Below are 22,786 nucleotides of genomic sequence, written 5' to 3'. Positions count from 1 at the left end.
TTACTCAACAGTGTATAGAGCAGCTGGTCCATGCTTGTTGCACAATAGTAATAATTTGGTGTCTTTGTTATAGTGTAAAGCAGTTGGACCAGTCAGACCATCAGTTGTGGATAGTAATGTTTTACTCGACTTCCCATCATGTTGTATTACTATCAGCGAATTCGACGCTTCAACAGCAACAAACACATTTTGATCACCATCCACAGTGATGCCGTCCGGATTGATTAATGATTCCTCCTGATGTACCCATATTTCTTCACCTGTGAAAGAGATACAATGAACAGTGTGATCTCTTTTGATGGCGAAAAAAATTCTATCTATGGTTGTCGCTAAGTATAATCCGCAGTCAACTGTTAATGTTTTCAGTACTTTTCCCGTTGTATCTAATATCACAATATCAACTCCGATGATGACAAAAAGATTGTTCGTCTGATATGATATTCCAAAGCAGCTTTGTTCAAATTCAACTTTCTTCTCAACAGTATTTTTTTTTATGTTCAAAATCTCTATGTACTTTCTGATACCATAAGAAACAGCAATTTGATCAGTGTCTATGACTGCTAAATCAAACGGTACTCCAGAGCATGGTATGTCACGGATATGTTTACCCTTTTTGCTATACTCCATTAGTATATGCTTTCCGAAATAATTAGCGATCATCAAGTTATCGTTTAGTAATATAGTACATCCACTAAGCCAAATTGCTTGACCTTTGTTTTTTATTACCATAAATGTCTTTTTCAACTTTACATGGATGTTGTTAATGCTTTTCATTTCGGACACTGGAAGTTGGATTTGGGCTTGATCAATCTTTGCATCTTTGAACGGTAAGCTAATGGTCGTCTTCTCAACGGATATGTTCCCGAACTGTTCCATCTCATTCATTAATGACATGATAGAAGGTTGAAACTGTAAGAATAACTTATAGTTGATCACAGACTTGGTATTTTCTTTGACGGTTTCCACTTCTTTGAAGACAGCTTCATTGATCTGGCGCGTTCCAAGGAAAAGTTGAATTTCGGATGCAAATGACTTCAGTCGAGATGTTTGCTCCTTAAGACAAGTTAAATCCCGCTCTGATTTTTTTAAACGACTTAAAAGTTTTGTCGCTTCAGAATTACAATTTTCACATTGTGTGTCTAATTCAAGAAGTAGTTTTTGTTCTAAGTGGTCTAACTTTTTCAGTATTCTTGCTCGTGTATCTTTGATTGTAGTTTTGATAGTTTGCTTCTGATCATGAAAACTCTTCAACGCTGAATCACGATCGGTAATGATTTGTTGAAGATTTTGTAATGTGCCGGTTATATTGTCCTCTAAATCAGCCAGTGCAGTTGAATGTTTTACATTTTCAGCAGCTTTGTATAACGGAATGACGTCAGAGCATGTTCTGTGATTTGATGGAACGCAACCTAAACAGACTGCAACATCATGTGTTTTACAATACAATTCAAGTCGCTTGTCATGGTCTTCACAGTTTAGACTGACAGAAATATATTTTATCTGCTGGAAGTCTTCTGTTGATATAAGCCTATGGTCACGTGATACTTTTATGAATTCGTGAACCTTCTCACAGTCTGTACACAATCCCTGTTCGCAAACGGTACACCATTTTTCTGCATTTTTGTTGTTGTCAGCATAACCACAAGGACCACAAAGTATCAAATCCGACATGGTGTTATATCTGTAAAAGTATATTTTCTACTCTATGATTTTATACCATTATAATAAATTTACATTGGTATGAAATCATCATTTTTATAAATTTCATCTGATTAAAAAATTGCAAGAAAAACAGCTGTCTATTCTGGTATTTCACACTTTAAATTTTCATGAAAACCAGTTTCCTGATGCTCAGTGATTGTCGTTTGTTGAAGTGGTTCATAAGTTTTTCTCGCTTCTCCTTTTTTATATATTGATTAGACTGTTGGTTGTCCTGTTTGAATGGTTTTACTTTGACCTATTATTGTTTACTTTTACAAATTGTGACTTAGATAGAAAGTTTTCTCATTGGCACTCTTATATCAACTTAGTGTTCATCCCGGCGATATGCTTGAGTCTATATCCTATGTTGGCAGCCCGGGCCCCCTAACATTTGTAAGTCTTGTATGTTTTTAATTTAAGTTTATTTAAATTTTTCGGGGTTTAGTGGGGATGTCCATGTTCACTGAATTGATATAGGAAGATGTGGTGTGAGTGCCAATGAGACAACTCTCCATCCAAATAACAATTTAAAAATTAAACCATTATAGGTTAAAGTACGGCCTTCAACACGGAGCCTTGGCTCACACCGAACAACAAGCTATAAAGGGCCCCAAAATTACTAGTGTAAAACCATTCAAACGGGAAAACCAACGGTCTAATCTATATAAACAAAACGAGAAACGAGAAACACGTATATATTACATAAACAAACGACAACTACTGTACATCAGATTCCTGACTTAGGACAGGTGCAAACATTTGCAGCGGGATTAAACGTTTTAATGGGCCCAAACCTTCTCCCTTTTTCTGAAACAATAGCATAACATCACAACATATAAAAACATACGATAAAATATCAATTAGCAGACTTAACTCAATCAAAAAACGTATGATTACACAAAGAACGAATAAATTTGATCTGCGATATCTGAATACAAATGCACAGTTAATTAAATATTAGAGACAAACAGTCATGACCAAAAGGCTATCAAACAAATTCAAACACACTGAGAAATATTTAACCAATCAATGTTCACTTTAGAAAAAAACCCGTTTTTTTATAATCTTGAAGTTTATACAAATGTTGTAAGAATAAGTGAAAAATTGAAGATATTACAAATAATCAAAGCTGGTATACAGCCAAGATCCATATAAATAAAAAATGACAAAAAAGCATTATAAACAGTATCAACAGGTCAAATTAACAAGAATATACGATTTGAGAGTACTCGCAGTTACTGACAGCTAGTTAAAAGCCAAAACCAATTAATAGTAAAAAATCATGCATCAGAGACTAAAATCGACTAAAACACATCACAGGGATTTAGTATTTTAACGTCATTAATAGTCAGAGAAGACATGACTTGTGCAATGCCAAAAATAAATGTATCGACAGGTAGTAGTATAGTGAAGAGCGACTTCTATAGAAATAAAAGTTAACGTGGCTGTGTCCCCTATACATCTCGCCTCAAAAGATAATGAAATTTAGTTATGTTTTAATTTGCTAATGACAAAATCAATATTAGTGCCAATGTGAACTATATTCAGAGATCTAATTACAATATTGGTACGATAACCCTTACTTATAAGTTTGTTTAAAGGTTCGATGAGTTTACAAGGATCACATAGTGATTTCCTCGCTTTAAGTACAATATTACCATAAAATTTAGGATGAGAAATACCATTTTTAATAAGCTTTCTACAGGTATAGCCAAATTTACTAATCAAATCTTTGTATCTATGAAAGAATTTAGTAAAAGTTTTAAGTAATTTATGGTATCGAAATCCCTGACACAACAATTTACCAGTGATGCATTGATTACGTTCGTTAAAATCTATGACATCAGAACACACACGGGCAAACCGAACGAGTTGCGATATATAAACACCGTATGATGGAGCCAAAGGCACATCGCCGTCTAAAAAAGGAAAATTAACAATAGGAAATGAAAAATCGTCTCTTTTGTCGTAAATTTTAGTGTGAAGTTTCCCGTTTGAAATTGAAATGTCTAAATCTAGAAAAGGACAACTGCTGCTGTTTATGTTAGATTTAGTTAAAGTAAGTTCGTTTGGGTAAATTTCTGAAGTATATTTAGAGAACTCTGGATTATTCAACGAAAAAATATCATCCAGATAACGGTAGGTATTTTTGAATGTATCAACCAAATGTAACAATGATGGGTCTTTACTGAGTTTGGTCATAAACTGAGATTCATAGCAATATAGAAATAAATCTGCTATTAAAGGGGCACAGTTGGTGCCCATAGGAATACCTACTACCTGACGATACACTTTATCGCCGAAACGTACATAAATGTTATCAAGCAGAAAGTTTAAAGCTTCAATCATATCCTCACATTTCCAGTAAGTGTATCTAGCATACTTTCCTTTTTCGTTACAGAAAAAGGCCTTAAACGAGTTACAGCAAATAAAATTACAATGAGATTTTTCGAAAGACCATTTTATCAAATACAAAAACTTTTTCTTTATAAGATTGTGTGGAAGTGTAGTGTACAGAGTAGAAAAATCATAACTGTCAACAGAATTGTAAGGACCATTGAAAGCATGTATTTTATCTAAAACCTCTAAAGAATTTTTAACACTCCAAAAATAATTAATACCATTATTTTCATAAGCTTTATTACAAAAGTTAATAACCAGTTCTTTGATAGTAGTAAGGGAGGTGGTTAGAAGCACTGATAGATTAGTAGTAGAACACTTACTCGAAGCGGAGATGAAACGGAATTTAAATGGTTTTTTGTGTAATTTCGGTAACCAGTACATGGTAGGGACTTTCAAATGTTCGGAAGATGCTTTAAGCTGGGCAGTGGCAGTGGTATGCTTGTTAACGATTTGACTCTCTGTGGTGCGCACTGACCTGAATGTAGAGGAATTTATTATTTCGTTTTGAAGAACTTTCGTGTAGTATATGCGTCACACCACCACTACATTATTTGCTGCCTTGTCTGCCGGTACGAACACAAACCGCTCTGCGAGTACCTTGAGTTTGTTTTTTATTCTAGAAATGGGTATATCATGGTTCCTATTATTAATTTCAGAATTGTTTTCTAAATGAGATATTCGAATATCAACAGTATTCATAATTTTATTCAAATAACTGTCTAAAGATTTTTTATCAGATTTTTCACGTTTGCACCAATTTTTACAATAGGCAGACAGAGCGTCTTTAATGACCTGACGACACTGTTTCCAACCTATTGTAGATGGAGGACGGTATTTCGGTCCTTTCTTTAGAAAAGTTATGACTTCACGGTCATCGACTATGTTGAGGTCTCCTGTGATAACATGACCATAGGGAACATATTTAAAACTAGATGTTTCGCAATCTCAAGTGGAAGGAACATTATTTTCTATATTGACGTCTGTTGTAATTGACGTATAATTGAAAATCAAATTTCTGCTCGGTTTTTTATAAGAATACGAAATAATGGGTTGTTCTATATTATCAAAATATGGAGGTATTAAGCTATAGACAGAAGAGTCATTGAATATGCTAGACAAATTAATAAAATCAATACCTCTATTTATATATTTTAATTTGAGAAAATGTCGTTTACGATTTTCAGGTTTATCAATAATAGGAAAAAGCCTGTGATGACAAAAGGCTGTAATAATACGGGTGTATTCATAAAATGGGCTAAAAAAAGAAATTTTATCACACTCAAGAAAAATAGCATATAATTTACTAATAGGTATCTGACCCAGTTTGCATAATACTTGATGTCTGCCATTATTCTTTATTATAGATAACAGATCAGCAAGTGTATAATTTATACGATGTTTAATACGTTGATTGCGGTTCTTGCGTTTACCATGAGACCTATTATTTCTAAGTCGTTTATCAACAATATTAATGACATCGATATGAGTTTTAGATATGTTCCCCTGCCCTAATATTTTATCATTTAGACCGAGAGGATAAGCTGTTTGAAGTCTTTTTATCCAAAACAATTCGCGAACTTCGCGTGATTTTTCAAATTGACACATTTTTTATAAGGGGCTAGTTGAAGTCGCCTCCGGTGCGAGATTTTCTCGCTGTGTTAATTAAAGGGAAACTTCGCAAAAAAATCAAAAATTGATATTATGTTCATTCTGTATAAAAATGCTCAAATTCATGAATATTAAAGTTTTATTCTGCTAGATAAAAGATCACCATCGATTTTAAATTTAGAGTATCAATTCTCTCCGGTCAGCCATTTTGTTACCTTCTCCGATCTGCACCCAAGATATGTCTAAGGACCAAAACTATAGTAACCCGATGTAGTCGTAATTGCGTGTCGATATCTTGTCAATCGTACGGTTGTTTTATCCGACTAGTTAACTATAACTAAGTTGATACGGAAACTTTTCTTATCTCTTTTTTTTTAATAACCATGATCTGTTATTTTTTAACACATAATGATAATATTGGAATTAGTTAAAAAGTAAAAATTTCAAATCATAAATAAGTGTTCCGTGAAACTTGAATTGTTTTCGGAAATCTAATTAGTTCATAATTCTTTTATGTAATAAACTTTATTCAAATAAATTAGGATCTTCACTCCACTGATCACCTGCATGGCTAAAGGTATTAGTCCCAAAGGTATTGCAGGGGGGGGGGGTGACACGTCCAGGTATTCAAGCGATTTCCTGTCGAGCTTGCAAATTCATGCATCGTTTCACTTCTTGGGGTATTGGTCAGTGTACACGGCCGATAACTTACAACTTTCCATTTTGAACTTTTAGGTGTATAATATGCATCTCTATCTTGCGTGTCCGAAAGTGATATTATATACTAGTCATTACTAAACTCATACGCTTGTTTATAAATAACATTTCTGGTGTAAAGAAAATTATTTATAAAAATATAGATAATACCAAAAAATAAACAACAGATTTGATGAAATAAAAATATATATACATATTTTTTGTCAATGGTGAAGGACAGATCGGACCATACAAGAAATTTTGATTTAAAAAAATGTACGCACTTGTCGACCATTCGTATATACGCCAGGATAAAAAGAAACGGAACTATAGCGAAAATTCAAATATATACATGTATACATTGTACATAAGAAAGAAACATACATTTTGTGTAAATTGGGGTAAAAGTTTTGTTAGTAGACTAGTCCACGTATGCCAACAGTATGTAATCATCAAATGTCGAAAGACTATTGTATACCAAAAGAAGAAGAAGAGATTTACATACTGGTCGATATTTAACTTTCTTTGGCTCATCGAAGTTATGGACATTTATATATCAATTTATAGATAGTTCTCGAATTAAGGAAGAAATTCTTCATCATCACAATTGTTCCGACATGCATGTTATATGTACGCAACTGGACGTACACAAATAATCCCTAAGGGATATGATTATTTTCCAGGAAAACTATAGAGTATCAAAGTTTCAAATCAATTTCGGGATTTATTTAATTTTTCTTTCTTGATATTCAATGACAGCAATTTAAAGAACAAACTGCTTGTCCGCTTTATGGGTATTCTTGCCAGTTGAAACAGACTAATAACATTCAAACAATAGGGAAAGATGGCATTAAATTCGTTCTGGTTTACATTGTTGGTCAAATAGCAAAAGTATTATATATAGTTGGGCCCGATATAGTTACGGTGTGAGACGAAGACTATTTTGTTAAGGACATTCCCGATTATGTATAAATTTTGTTGATGTTTTTCACACTTGAAAAGCATATATGTTCGTAAATTTCGATTCCATTCCAAAAAGATTCTTAAATTTTCTGTCAATTTTTTAAAAAAATTATCAAATATCTGAAGTATTCGTGCGTTGTGAGGTTTGACATATTTTGATGAAAACATTAATTCCTAAATAGGTAATTAAAAATAACTTCGGATGGACTAAATTATATAATTGCAATTGTTAATGATCTGTTTGAAATATTTAAGGCTGCCGATCCTAATCTAAGATAGTACAATTTTTAGTTCATACACTCGTGATTAGAAGGCTATTTTTATTTATGAATTTATACTTCAATTAAAATAATTAAGTATTTTATCGTTACTGAATTAATCAAAAGTCATAATTCATTTAAAAGTGATCTTATCATGCTTATGCAAAATATAAAAATATACAACAGCTATCCAGTTATTGTGCGACCTTATTATTCCCGTTAATTAATTATTTGTTTTACATTTCTGCAGGGACGTCTATATAAGTCTTTGATTTCTGTGTCTAAAACTTTGACTGACTCCCGTTTTCAATTCATACGAAATGTTGTTCACACCTTCAAGCCAGTAAACCGTGACGCCTAGATTTCACTGAATGAGGATCAAAGGATTAGAATTACATAATGCTAATCCTTTAATTACCTTGATTTAACCGACGCACTCAACATTCTTAAGGTGTCACAAAACAATACACATTTTATTTCCACCGTACAAGCAAGTGAAAATGTTTGCTGGAATGAAGCAAAAAGGCCAGAATACAAACGTGTATTTTTATTACACTATTGATCATGTCAATTTCATATGTTTGTTTAAAGTATTTGTTGAAAAAAAACATAAAAATGTTCTATTGTAAGAATTAATTTTATTATTAAAATTCGTTTTAAAATATCCAGACGATCTAATTTTAAAAGTTGCATGGCTATCACTTATTTTTCGTTGGTTAATAGCTACACCAAAAGTCGTCGATGCGCTTTAAATCGCGTTATTAGATGGTTTACGAAGAAGACTTAAATGAGATATTTTCACTCCCGGCATGCATCAAAGACTTAAACTACGTCACATAAGTCAGGAAGTTTCAAGAAATAAAATTAATAATTTCCAATTTTCTCCTATATTTGATTTCATATCAAAATAAAACTTGGTGAATATGTTTTTTATGGTATTATTAACATAATAAGATGAAAAGTGAAAAATCGCGAATTATCCCTTTAAAGACTCTTTGGTGGCCTTTGACTGTGTTCTGAAATTTGGTCGAGGTGTTGTCTTTTTGCGGTACGTCTAAACACTGCTAAGGACTCCTTAGTGCACTAAGGACTATACAATGCCACTAAGGACTAGAAGGACTACTGTTATACGTGTTATTTTTGCATATTCTGTTAAAGATTGATATTTAATGCATAAATTTCAAATTTTATAGAAAAATAATCATAAATAAAAAAGATATTCAACATTTTCTAGGCACGTGCCCATTTTTCTTTGATATACCGAAAATCAATGAACCGATTGACACGTGCCAATTAATATAACAACTGATTAAACAATCATATATTCTTTAATTTAAGAAATTGACAATTCTATCGAAAAGATTAATACTTGATTATCATAATAAAATGTGTTGTTCTTATTTAAAAGTTAAAATGATTAAAAGGACAAATAATTTTGCTTTTGTTTCATTTATTTCCCGACATAGTTATTTGCCATAGGTTTTAATGTTGATGTGCGCCAACTAATAAGTAAGAGTGTGGTCAGCTTGGTAAAATGTTTATGTAAGAGACATGAAGACAAAATGAATATATATATTTATAACTTTTTTGTTTTTATTTTAATTCCGACAAAGATGCGTTACGAGACATGAGTAAATTCCGAAAACAAAACCTTTAAATCATGATTTTTATTTGTCCACTTTCTATTACTGCTTTATACGTACTAGTACGAAAAACGATTGAATTGATAAAAAATAATGTGGCGTCCTTGGGATTTATCAAAACCATTAGTTTTCAACCAGTTTGATATCAGTTTACAAAGGCGGTACTTATTAATTTGAAATTGTTTGACATTTGTTTTTTTTTCTTCTAAAAGTAAAAGAAGTTTAAAATAATCATTTAACGAATTTAAGTCAGATTATGTTTTATTTCTAATATATGAAAGAGAAATGTTTTTCAAAATGTTCCACAGTGTTTAGTACATTATTTACGAATAATTTCCTGCATTTGTTAATTTAAAGTTAAAGATATAATGTTGAGAGTGCTTTGTAAAAATTACTCACTGTTGAAGGCCGTATGGGTAACTTAAAGTTATTAATTTCTGTCATTTTGTCTCTTGTGAATAGTTGTCTCATCACTAACCCTACCACATCATTTGTTATATTGGTTGCAAAAATTTATTATCGTATTGAACTCGTTTTAGTCCAGAAATATATTGCTCAAACGTGTTCTTCATATGATAATGAACCATAGCATACGCACAAAAACATGATTTCTGTCTAAATCCGTCTGTTTACTTGTAGCTTGCATTAAATAAGTTTGGTTACATGTAGTAAATATTTTTTATCAGATGGATTTTTTTTGTCCCCAAATACATTGCTCAATTGTCTTCATATGTAAATTAAAAAAAAGGATAAAATTTTGAAAAAGTACCATAGCAAACGCACAAGGGTGGTTGCATGTAGTAAAAAGTTTATTATCTTATTGATTACGTGGTAGTAATACATTGCTTAACGTCTCCGTAAAAGAAAATAAATTTTGAAAAGTGCACCACAAGAAACAAAATGATGTGTTTCGGCTCCATACCTGTTCGAACGCATGTCCGTCGTCGCCCGTATTCTGTCATTTATTAATATGAACATCAAATTAAAAAACCTTCAATACACTTGAGAAAAAATACTTCTTCATTCTGAAAAAAACACATTAATAGTATTTCAACAACAATTCATTTTTTTACAAATCTTGTCCATTAAACACAACAAATACCATGATTCCCGTGTAATCAGTTATGTAATATGACACGTGTCAAACGGTTCATTGATTTTCGGCACATCAAAGAAATACGGGCACGTGTCTAAATAATGTTGAATATCTTATTCATCTATGATTATTTTTCTACAAAAAATGAACTTTATGCATTAAATATCATTCTCTACCATAATATGAAAAGAAATTGCATGTAACAGCACCCCATCTAGTCCTTAGTGGCATGTTATAAGTCCTTAGTGCACTAAGGACTCCTTAGCAGTGTTTAGACGCACCCGTCTTTTTGACACATTCCCCATTCCCATTATCAATTTAATGGATAGCTAAAAACGGTTAAAAATTTATCTATGATATATGTGTTGTTTTTCAATCGAAGTGTGGTTATCATTACATTTCTTGTTAATGAGTAGTATTTTACTATGTATCAATAAAGAAATATTTGAGGTATGTGCAATGAAAAATAGTAAGAAAGTTATTTTTACCTCTTGTGATATTAATGGAAAATTTAAGTTACTGAGCATTTACTTTTCACAAACCAGGCGGTAAAAATTAACCTTATTAAAAAATAATTTAAAAAAAATAGTCATAAATGAACAAATTTAAATAAAAAAATTTAGTCAAAAATGAATTGGCATTTTTCTTACCCAAATACTGGAAATATAAATATTTCGATTGAATTTTTAATAAGGAAGGAATAAAACAAATTTATGAGTGAAGCGTCGTATGAATTAATCAATAAATTCAGTTATTTTTTTCTGAATCAAATACTGAAAATATAAATATTTTTTTTGAATCTTTAACAAAGCAGGAATAAAACAAATTGATGAGTGAAACGTCGTTTAAATTAATCAATAAATTCAGTTATTTTCGGAACAGTTTTACCAAGCCTTACATCTTGACAAACTTCTTGACAAACTTCTTGTTATGAAAAAGATTTGATACCACATTTGGTATTTTTTTCAAGTTCCCTCTCAAATATGAACTTTATTTTGGAAAGAAGCGAGGTATACTTCATCACTACAAAAAAATCCAGCAACTGTACGACGCACAAAACCAAGGATTATATAAAGGTAAAAATGAGATGTGAAATACGTCAACCCATCGACACATACATATTGAAATCTAGAGGTCATTGTCCATATGTATGATGGCATTTGTTTTTGTAGCAGTTCAATGCTTCTGTTCCGTTGTTTTCCCCTAATAATTTAAGAATTTACCTCTGTTTTGGTTTGTGACCCCAAATTGTTTTCGCTTAATTGATTTATGACTATTGAACAGCAATATTTTACTGTTCCATTTATTTATTTCTAATAAATGAACTTTTATGAAAGTGCTGGAGTTTGATGCTAAACATTCAATTCACCTACATTTGCTAGTTGTATTCATTTTTTATTGCTTTTGTTGATTTTTAAGATTTATACTCGCTATCCAACAAATCTCTAGACAATATCTCTTCCGTTTAAACAAGGAAGTTAATCATAAAATGAAACTATAAAATCAACATATCTAAAAATGTTTTGACTTAAACAACTTTTGCCCCACTAGAAGTACAACCTTTTCTTTGAAAGACTTACATGTTGCTTAATTACCTTCACTGTCATCATAAAATGACTAGTGTCTACGTCAACATGGTCAGCTTGTTGTCAATGGCAAGTCTCGCGATACCACACAAATTTACCTTGGTGATTTAAAAATAGTTATCAAAGGGGTTAAATTACTCAAACCTCAGACTCAAACATTATTTTCTATCCAACATAGATTATTATCTAACTCAGTCTATGGAAGAAGCGAATCGATAAAAACTTTTCTTATATCACATTGCGATATTGTCTAATATCAATTGTAAACATGCAGACATTCCATGCGGAAAATGTAGTTTTTTGGCAACGAAAAATTAAGAAAATACTAACTTTAAAACTTATTGTTCAAAAATAAACATCAATTGAGTCTAAATATACATTCAGAAGTTAGTTAGAAGCAAACGTTCATGTCCGTGTAAAATTTGAAGTGCTGTGTTTTTCTTATATACATAAATATACAAATGCTATTAGTTCTAATATCAATGCGATACTTTTGATATATCATAGCGGTGTTTTTGTTATATCAATATTAGTACTTATTAGTATTTGACTGCTGTACCCATATTTTGACAATTTTACCATTTATGTCTGTTTTGTTCACGCAACGTTGTAAATATGACAGAATTTTATGAGACTGTCATACACGTGAGAGGTTTAGCGCTATAAAACCAGGTTCAATCCACCATTTTCAAAATTTGAAAATGCCAGTACCGATGGGGTTTAATAAACAATGTCGTAATCAAATAGCTAAGTATCAAAATTATTGTTCACATATATAATAATTTAGCAAATTTTATAATGAACGCACCGAAATAATATATATCTGATATGCTCGCAACGCACGCATGGAAGACTTTCTTTATTGATAACAATGAAACTAACTTGTGACAAAGATGAATCATACTGTCCTCGTTCAGATTGATTCGACAAAATCTGACCTGTACTTTTGAATCTCCTATTTTATACAAATTAGACCGTTGGTTTTCCTGTTTGAATGGTTTAACACTAGTATTTGTTTGGTTTCTATATAGCGTGGTGTTCACTGTGAGCAAAGGCTCCGTGTTTTAGGCCCTACTTTGATCTATAATGGAAACAAATATTACTTTGATGGAAAGTTTTCTCATTCGAACTCATGCACCATCTTCTTATATCTATATCTTTAAAATTTCCCCTTATAAATAACTGCTTTCCAGTCCTCCCAAAACATCATAAGGGTGCTGAATCTTTTGTAAAGTGCAATATGAACTAGCACACTTCTAAAGTTTTAACGGTAACGACAGTTATGATGGAACAAGACCGATTACGTCAATAAAAATACCAAACAAACAGCACTGAACGATCTAAATTTATAAATATAGAAAAGATATATACACATTTCTAACGTCAACAGACATTTACATCTTATTTATTTGTTTTCTTAACATATTTTGTGAGTATTCATTGAAGAAATGAATTTATAACAAGCGATACAAATGGTTATTTTGCACTAAGTAATGTTCGCGTATTTATACGATCGGTTACTATATAGTCAAAAACGAAAGTCAAATCTCTGTGGCAACAATACATTGGAATGCCCTCACGGTCATCGCGATGTAAAAGAGCGTCAACGCGGCAAGCTGATTATGTTCATAGAGATATCGATTTACCAACATGAAAAGTCTTTGATATCCAAAAAGAACTGTTTTCCATCTCAATGTTTTTTTTCTATGTTAATAATAAAAACATTTTTTGTTTGACAAGATTTTAGATTTTCGTTGTATCTGAAGTTGTTCAATTTATAGTCTGAGGCTACTCAGTTGGTATCTTTAAAGTTCGGGACATCAGCATTTGTCACGTGACATTTTGATTTGTTTTGAATATTTATTTTACCATTTGAATATTTATTGTTATTTGGAGCTGTATAGGATTGGATTGTTTGAATGAATGTTTTTTTCTCTTTTAAGTAATGATATTTTTTGTCTATTTCGATATTACCCATGCATGTGGATAGGCTATATCAGTGTGACCTCAGGGGCGGATCCAGCCGTTTTCAAAAGGGGGTTCCAAACCCAGGATAAAGGGGGTGGGGGGTCCAATCATATGTCCGCATTCAAATGCATTGATCGGCCAAAAAAATGGGTTTCCAACCCCCAGACCCCCAACCCCCTGGATCCACCACTGGACGGACCTTTATAAAAATCTAATAGGTCGGTAGACTATTTACAACCGAATTTAAATTCCGCCATTACATCATCACTTCAAATAGAATTAGTCGGTTAAACCATGTAATTGAAAACAATAGACTGAACAGGTTGTTAACACTTTCAACTATCAATAGGGTCAAGCAACATTTTCGAAATGATAAGTTCATGTAAGCGTTAATTTTGTTACAGATACGAAATTTTAGTGATATTGATTCTCAAACATTAAGCCGGTCATGAACTAAGTTTGTGGATTATGTTTGCGTTTTTTTTTTACATGCATTGTGACTAGTCATCGTATTCAGCTTATATTGGAAAACTATAACAGTTATATTAGAAAAGTATCGCATTCATAAATTGTTGATATTAAAAAAACATCGCTTTGATATCAGACAAATATCGCATTGATATAATAAAATATAGCATTATCTTTGACTTATAGGTGATTTTGGCGTAGCAAACAATTCATCTCAATTGCATTCCACTGAATATTTATTGATGATGTGTACATCTAAAAATGACAAATCGTGCATTTATGTTTCATTTATTCAACAATTCAATTTTCTCGTTTAAATACATCTTGCTTGTTATTACATAAAATAATTCATGGAAATTATACAGCAGACGTATGTCGTGTTAAATGTCACCCTGTTTGAAGACTAGAGTCATTACTTTATACCGAGACATCTGCCTTTCTTTGTTCAAATGCTAACATTCGTCTGAAATTTCACACAATGCAACTCGTTGATATAAGACAATATCGCTCGTTGATATAAGAAAAGTTTTTATCGATTTGCTTCTTCCATAGACTGTATCTGTTATTTATGGTAACTTCTTACAGCTAAAGATGAAATAGTATAGTACAGTGTCAATGCAAACGAATAAGCGCAATACGTTCATGAAAGTTAGTTAATACTTTTTACAGTTTATTGTCCAATTGTATCAAGCAGCTGGATTTAGAGCGCGCTCGCTTCGAATAAATTTATTTCACATTTGAACATCATTATAGAAATAATAATATCACTTTATTTGCAAGCTACAACCAAAAGAGTCGAACAAAAACGCAAAATATGACACGCAACACTCAAGAATTATTCAATTTACAATAATACGCATAAAACAAAAAACATACGCGTATTACAAAGTGATGTATACCTCTGTATGAACGAAAAAGAGATAGGCAACACAACACAACTATGTTACTTTGCTAAGAAACATCTTTTGAGACCATTACAAACAATGAAAAATATTAGACGCACAAATTATTATTTTAGGCGCTCAATTTGATACTTTGTGTATTAAATATACTTTTAGTGCGCTCAATGTTATCATTATGTGTGCAAATATCCTAGATGTGCTCGCGCATCGCAAGTATTATAATCTAGATAAACAAAGTTTCTGGACCTCGGTAGACAAGCTGATTCTTTCGAGGTGGACGACGAACATGTGTGTAATTCATGAGCTATGATTGATTGACATTCTATTAATTCAATAAGATAAAAGGTGTTCAAGTGGTTTGGAAAGAAAAGGAGGATGGTCAACTAATTTTCTCAAAACGACGGTTTTTTTCCCAGAAAAACCGGGGACTGTCATATAATCGAATCAAATCAAACCAGACTACGTTATGTCTTTGTCACAAAACCACTTAGGTCGAATACATCAATAAAATTAATAAAACAAATTCAAATGTATACATGAATCAAATATCCAAACAAACTTTGTTCTGGTTGTTGTCTTTTTGACACATTCCGTTTCCATTCTCAATCTATCACATGCAATCATACATTCATACTGATTAGATGTTGAAAAGACAATAAGCCAAAGACATTACCTATTCGCACACAAGTACATGTAAATCAACTGGTTATGGCAAGAAATATAAACAATAACCTGACAATTGTTTAACAATCCAACAGTAGCAGTCGCAATAAGACCTATAGTGAGTCCACAAGCACTTGTTTCTGTCAATGTGGGGTTTACTATCCATACCAGTACAAAAAAACACAAGGTAGCTAACGGAAATTTCCAATTTGTTCGCTTCAACCAATATTTTTTTAATTTCACTTGACTACCGGATTTGTAATAACATGAGCAACACGACAAGTGCCACACGACAAGTGCCACATATGGAGCAGGATCTGCTTACCCTTCTGGAGCACCTGAGATCGCCCCCGGTTTTTGGTGGGGTTCCTGTTGCTCAGTCTTTAGTTTTCTATGATGTTTCTTGTGTACTATCATTTGTCTGTTTGTCTTTTTCATTTTTAGCCATGGCGTTGTCAGTTTAATTTCGATTTATGAGCTTGACTGTTCCGATGGTATCCTTAGCTGTATTTGGCAAAAATATCAGGAATTTTTGGTCCGCAATTCTCTTCACCTTCGTACTTTATTTAGCCTTTTTAACCTTCTTCTGGTGCGAGCGTCACGGATGAGTCTTTTGTAGACGAAACGGACGTCTGGAGTAAATAAAATTTTTCAATCCTTGTGTTAGTAATGAGTTTATTTTCACGATCCACTCTAGGAAGATTTTTTTCAAAAGTCATCGAAGGCAAGAAGTCCCGACAAAAAGAAGTAAATCTTTTCTTTCTTATCATCTTGCTGTTAACACTATTTCTATTATAAATATGAATTTGTTGCTGTATATCATATTTGGTTTTTTGTGTTCATCATTTTGTACATAAATGAGGCCGTTACTTTTCTTGTTTGAATGGTATCTAGATTTGTCATGTCGGGGCCTTTTAAAGCTGCAGATGCAGTATTGGTTATACTCATTGTTGAAGGCCGTACGGTGGTTTATAATTGTATATTCTATTTCATTTGGTCTTTTATAGAGATTTATCTCATTGGCAATCATACCATATCTTTCTTCTTCTTCTATAAGATAAGATGATATATAAATCCCATCGACAATATCGGTTGTAAGTTCATGGTCTTCTGATCATGTTTGCTACTTATAGTAAAAGTTATTTTCTATCTATATTAGTTATAAGATAAAAGTAAATAAAGACACCAGTAGTTTACCAATGCTCAAAAGACATAAGTCGATTGAGAGAAAACAAATCCGGGTTACAAACTAAAACCGAGGGAAACACAAAAGCTATAAAAGGAAAACAAAGGAACACCAGGAACACCGAAGTGCAGCAAAAACATACGCCAACACACATGGAAACGAAGTAATTGATAACAACTGCCATATTCTTGACTTGGTACCAAACATTTTAAGAAAAAAAATATTTAAACTAATTAAAACTAAAGATGAAATGTAAAGTGTCAATATATAATTTTGATCAATTTATTTATCTATAAGATCTATTGGTTTTGTTTATATTTGCTATGGTGAAAGTTTTGATGTTAGACGAGGAGAAGGGAATCGTCGCTTTGAAGACAATAAGTGCCATAAACATATATTGTCAATTTCAATGATGATACTTGTTTGTAGCTTCGGACTTGCTGGTTGTTGTTTCTGTTAAGTTTCTCTATATCAGTTTTAGTTTTCAAGATAGAACTGTCACTTAAATGTAATGATCCCCATAGAATCGGCATCCGATTTCATACCAACGGGAAGAATGATGTGCTGGTCCTGTTGAGTTAGCTGTCCCCTTCTTACTTCTACTAAATTTAATATAAAAATGACAAGAAGTTGATACGAATCATTATCAAAATTTACTTCTCTCTATTGATCTATTCAGTTTATTATTTAGAACCTGTCTATTTTAAATTTGAATATTCAAAGCTTTTGAAAACAAACATTTGCTATAAACAAAACATAAAAAATTATACCACTGCCAATTATAAAAAAAATATTGTCATCTATCATAAATATAAAAAGAGTGTAGCCAATTTCTCCTGATTTTTTTCACTTACGAAGTCCAAATCTAAAGTAGATGAAACGAAGTTAAATTTGAACAATATATAGTCTAAAATAGAAAACGTTAAATTTGAAATTAAGATAGTCTGAACGAGTAAAACTCCTTGTTATTTTATATGAAATATTGTAATAGTTAAACATATTTAACTATAAACTATTATAAAGTATGAATTTGCAATATATAGTAATAGTGTAAAAATGAACCAAACATTACAACAAGCCAACAAGTTAGACTTAAAGTTTTTTTTTTAATCCATTAGGGGGATGGATGTTGCTTTATCATGATAGTAAAAACAAATGATATGGGATATCCATGATCTCAAATGAGTACATATACAGGAAAATAACATACAAAAAGCAAAGAAAAATACTTTTTTATTGCTGTTCTTCATCTGAAATTCACAGTCACGCCTTTAACATGGAGCCAAAAAACACTCATGTCTATTCTTTTGTGACAAGTTGAACAGTTCAATTGACGTAATGAATTGCAATTTTGTTAGAATTTTAAAATAAAAAGCCATAGGTAGGGAGACACCTCTCCTAAAAGGGAAATTAAATACAAATAAACATATGTTAAAAAAAGAATATGATCTTACTTTTCTGTTAAAGTCATAAGAAACCTCAAATTAAAAAAAGATATATGCATATGTTTTTTTATAACTAAATGGAGAGTTTAATTTGTCCACATTTAGAAGAAGTTTACTTATTTTTAATTTCTTCCTTCCAGGAAGACATTCGCCGACATATTTTCCGTAAGCATAGTGACCTGAGCGTAACCCTCCTCGTAAATATCCGGTGATCGCAATACGCATGGATCTGTCATTAAAATAAACCAGTATCTGATTGTACATGTTAAACACGTGCTCAATACCCATGCTTTTTGTTATTTGTTTACTATAAGGTGACAATCGGTAAACTTCGGCTTCAAAACACGGCATTTAATGAGCAGCCATATTTGTTAAATAATAATAGACAGAGAGAAAAAAAATGACGATTATAAGATATATTTGCGTAAAAAATGAGAAAATCGTGCACAGAGAACTAAGTTTATGATATATACATTAATTGGTTCAATAATTGGATAAACACTATTTTTCACTACTCACTCGTTTCATATGACTTTAATCAATTTCGTTCAACTTGTGATAATATTCATCAAATTAAAAACTGCCGATAATGTGTAGACACATATATTTAAAATGTTATGAAGTAATGTTCAATTTATACTTCAAACACAAACAATAAAGTAATCAACTTTCAATATATGAATATAAATGTACACTCTGTTTCAATCAAAGTCATTAGAAAAATTTAATCCTGATATCTATGATGAATTTATTAGCACAACCATTTGTAAATTGGAAGATATCTCTAAAATAATTTGTTCCTTTTCATGATTGAATTAAAGACTGTTCTATAGCATGTTTTGTTAAGGAAAATGAATTGCCAATTTCGTTTCTTCTATACTTAATCATTCATGAAAAATAATAAAGATGCACAAACAAATGAAAGGAGTAGGTTCAGTAAGACCGCTTTTTGGCCTCAAAATATAGCAGTTTTACAATATTGTTAAAATGTAAACTTTATGTTATTAGTTAGAAAGTAGAATGTTTCTGCTACATAAATATGGGCTGTTTCTGACAATACAATGCACATATATCGGGTACTAGCACCATTAAGTCATGTTCTATTACTGAAATCATCACAATTTTAGTATTATAGTTAAATCTTAGACGGTTTCTGTCTTAAATGAAAGTGGCCGCATTTGTGTTCATTCTTAATATTGAAATGTAAGTTGTATTTGATGATAATAGATAACATATATAGAGGTTGAGGATGAACACAAATGCGGCCACTTTCATTTTTGAAAAAAACTATCTAAAAAGTGACGTTTTTTAGCATATTTGACAGATTTTTCATAATTAAGCTTGAATTGGAGCGTTTTTAATGACTAAATCAGTTAAAATCTTTCAAAAAAACTAATTTAATCAACTGAACAATGCTGAAGTAGACACTTTAGTGTTTAAAAAGTGTCCAAAATCTTTCGGATGATGAACCTTAGATTTGAGGCCAAAATCGGCTCTTATTGAACCTACTCCTTTAGTTCTTAAAATTACTCAACATTGTAAAGAGCAACACTACCATCTTCATTACACAATAGTAATGTTTTGTTGTCTTTGTTATAGTGTAAAAATGTTGGCCTATTTAGACCATCGATTTCGGAAAGTAGTGTTTTTCTTGCCTTCCCATCATGTTGTATTACAATCAGCGAATTCGACTCTCCATCAGCAACTAAAACATTTTGATGATCATCCACAGTAATGCCGCCCAGAGAGACTAAAAAATTCTCTTTATGTTCCCATATTTCTTCACCTGCCATGGAGATACATTGTACAGTATGATCTCTGTTATAATAAATTCTATCCACAGTTGTTTCTAAATAGAACCGACAGTCAGTTGTTAATATTATAAGTACGTTTCCTGCAATATCTAATATCACAATTTCATCATCCGTGATAATAAAAAGTTTTTTGGCCTGGTATGATATCCCATAGCAGTCTTTATCAAATTTCACTTTCCTCTCTACAATATGACTCTTTGTATTCAAAATCTGTATGTACTTCCTGTGCCCATAAGTAACAGCAATACGATCATTGTCTATGACTGTCAAATCAAACGGGGGTTCCGAGCATGGTATGTTTCGAATATGCTGACCGTCTTCGCTATACTCCATTAGGACACCCTCTCCCTTATAATCAGCAATCAACAAATTACCATTTTGTAACATAGTACATCCACTTAGCCAAATTTCTTCGTCTTCTTTTTGTTTCACGTTAAATCTCTTTTTCAACTTAACATGGATGCTGTCAATACTTTTCATTTCTGGCTCCGGAAGTTGTATATCAGCTTGATCTACCTTCCCTGCATTTAACGGTAAGGTAATGGAGATCTTCTCAACGGATATTTTTCCGAGCTGATCAACCATATTCATTAATGACATGATAGAAGATTGTAACTCCAAGTTTATTTTATAGCTGAACAAAGACTTGATTTCTTCTTTGGCAGTTTCAACCTCCTTAAAGACAGCTTCGTTGATCTGGCGCGTTCTGAGGAAAAGTTGAATATCAGATGCAAGTGATTTCAATTGCGATGTTTGTTCCTTGAGACAATTTAAATCGCGTTCTGATTTTCTTAAACGGTTCAAAAGTTTTGTCGCTTCAGAACTACAATTTCCCCATTTTGTGTTTAATTCAAGAAGTAGTTTTTGTTCTAAGTCGTCTATTTTTTTCTTTATTCTTGCTCGTGTATCGTTGATTGTATCTTTGATAGTTTGCTTCTGACACTCAATATTTTTCAATGCTTCATCACGATCGGTAATGATGTGTTGAACATTTAGTAATGCTCTGGTTAAAGTGTCCTCTAAATCGGCCAGTGCATCTGAATGTTTGGTATTTTCAGCAGCTTTTCTTAAAGAAATGACGTCAGTGCAAGTCTGATGGTGAGATTGAACGCAACATAAACAAACTGCGACATCATGAGTTTTACAATACAGTTCGAGACGCTTCTCGTGGTCTTTACAAGTTAGACTACTAGATATATCTTTAATTTGTCGATTGTCTTCAATGGATATAAGTTTGTGATTCCGTGATGTTCTGATAGATTTATGAACCTTCTCACATTCTGTACATAATCCCTCTGTGCAGAAAGTACACCATTTCTGGGCATTTTTATTATTGTTCGCATTACCACATGGACCACAAAGCATCAAATCGGACATTGTGAAATATCTGTAAAAGTATATTTTTATTATTTGAGTTTTTACCAATATAAAAAATGTATATTAGTGGTATGAAATCAACAAACCTTTAAGTACTTGATCAGAAAATTGAAAGACTAACCAGTTTTTTTTTAACGTGTAGTATTTTGACAACAGTTTTTTTTAGTGGGGTTATTATTACAGAAAGAGAAACACAAACCCAATTTAACAAAACTATGTGGATTTCAGATGCTCTGGAAGGGTACGCAGGTTCCTATTCCATATGTGGCACCCGTTGTTTTAAACATTTCAATACAGAGTTATCTTGGATGTCAGAACAGAAAAACATAGGAAGTAGTATTTGAGTTTTTAAAGACTGCGTGTTCAGCTCTTGTAACTTTTAATGAAATATTAAGTTACTTGACATTAATGTTTAAACCACAAACCATGTAGTAAGAATTGAATTTAAAGAACCGTACATAACTGTGTCCTGAACTTTGCTCAATGTTGAAGCCCGTACAATGACCTATAGTTGTAAATGTCTGTGTCATTTTGGTCTTTTGTGGATACTTGCGTCATTGGAAATCATACCACATCTTCTTTTTTTATATGAAAGATTTATTATTGGAAATTAAGCAAACACAAATCAATCAAACCTTAACTTATTTTTGTCCTTTATCTTCAAATAAGCAGCTATCAACCAAGTTTAATTCTGATAAAATATATTGTCGGGTTCACTTCCAAACTCAAACCCTTGGATTAAAGATCATTAAACATTCCAATTTCAACAAGACACTATTTAAAACATGAAAAAAACTGTTTATCAGCAGGGCATCATTTTCATTACATTTTGCTTGTTAGTGTTAATATTTCATTTCGTATGTTGTTTCTTTCACTAGTATTTAAACCAAATACTTAGACAAAATGTGTTGTTTTACAAATATAAAGCAAGGTATATGCGTAGTTAATCATACAATGAAATTCCCGCGAAATATAGTGAAATAAAAAAAAATACATGCATAAATACC

The 22,786-nt window shown here is 31.9% G+C and overlaps 2 protein-coding genes across 2 annotated transcripts; both read right to left on the bottom strand.

Annotated features, from left to right (window-relative positions):
- On the bottom strand, window positions 1–12,037 carry LOC134710810 (uncharacterized). The gene is made up of 2 exons (XM_063571208.1): window positions 11,966–12,037; window positions 1–1,681 (listed from the first exon to the last, which is right to left on the bottom strand). The coding sequence occupies exon 2, from the start codon at window positions 1,669–1,671 to the stop codon at window positions 1–3; it is 1,671 nt and encodes a 556-aa protein (XP_063427278.1). The 5' UTR covers window positions 1,672–1,681; window positions 11,966–12,037.
- An 8,077-nt stretch (window positions 12,038–20,114) lies between these two features.
- LOC134710808 (uncharacterized) lies at window positions 20,115–21,779 on the bottom strand. Its single transcript, XM_063571207.1, has one exon. It carries the CDS (start codon window positions 21,777–21,779, stop codon window positions 20,115–20,117), a length of 1,665 nt encoding a protein of 554 aa, XP_063427277.1.
- Between the last annotated feature and the right edge of the window lie 1,007 nt (window positions 21,780–22,786).

Source organism: Mytilus trossulus, chromosome 3 (genome assembly GCF_036588685.1).
Source record: "Mytilus trossulus isolate FHL-02 chromosome 3, PNRI_Mtr1.1.1.hap1, whole genome shotgun sequence".
NCBI classification, from domain to species: domain Eukaryota; kingdom Metazoa; phylum Mollusca; class Bivalvia; order Mytilida; family Mytilidae; genus Mytilus; species Mytilus trossulus.
This window is presented reverse-complemented; position numbering and strand designations above follow the sequence as displayed.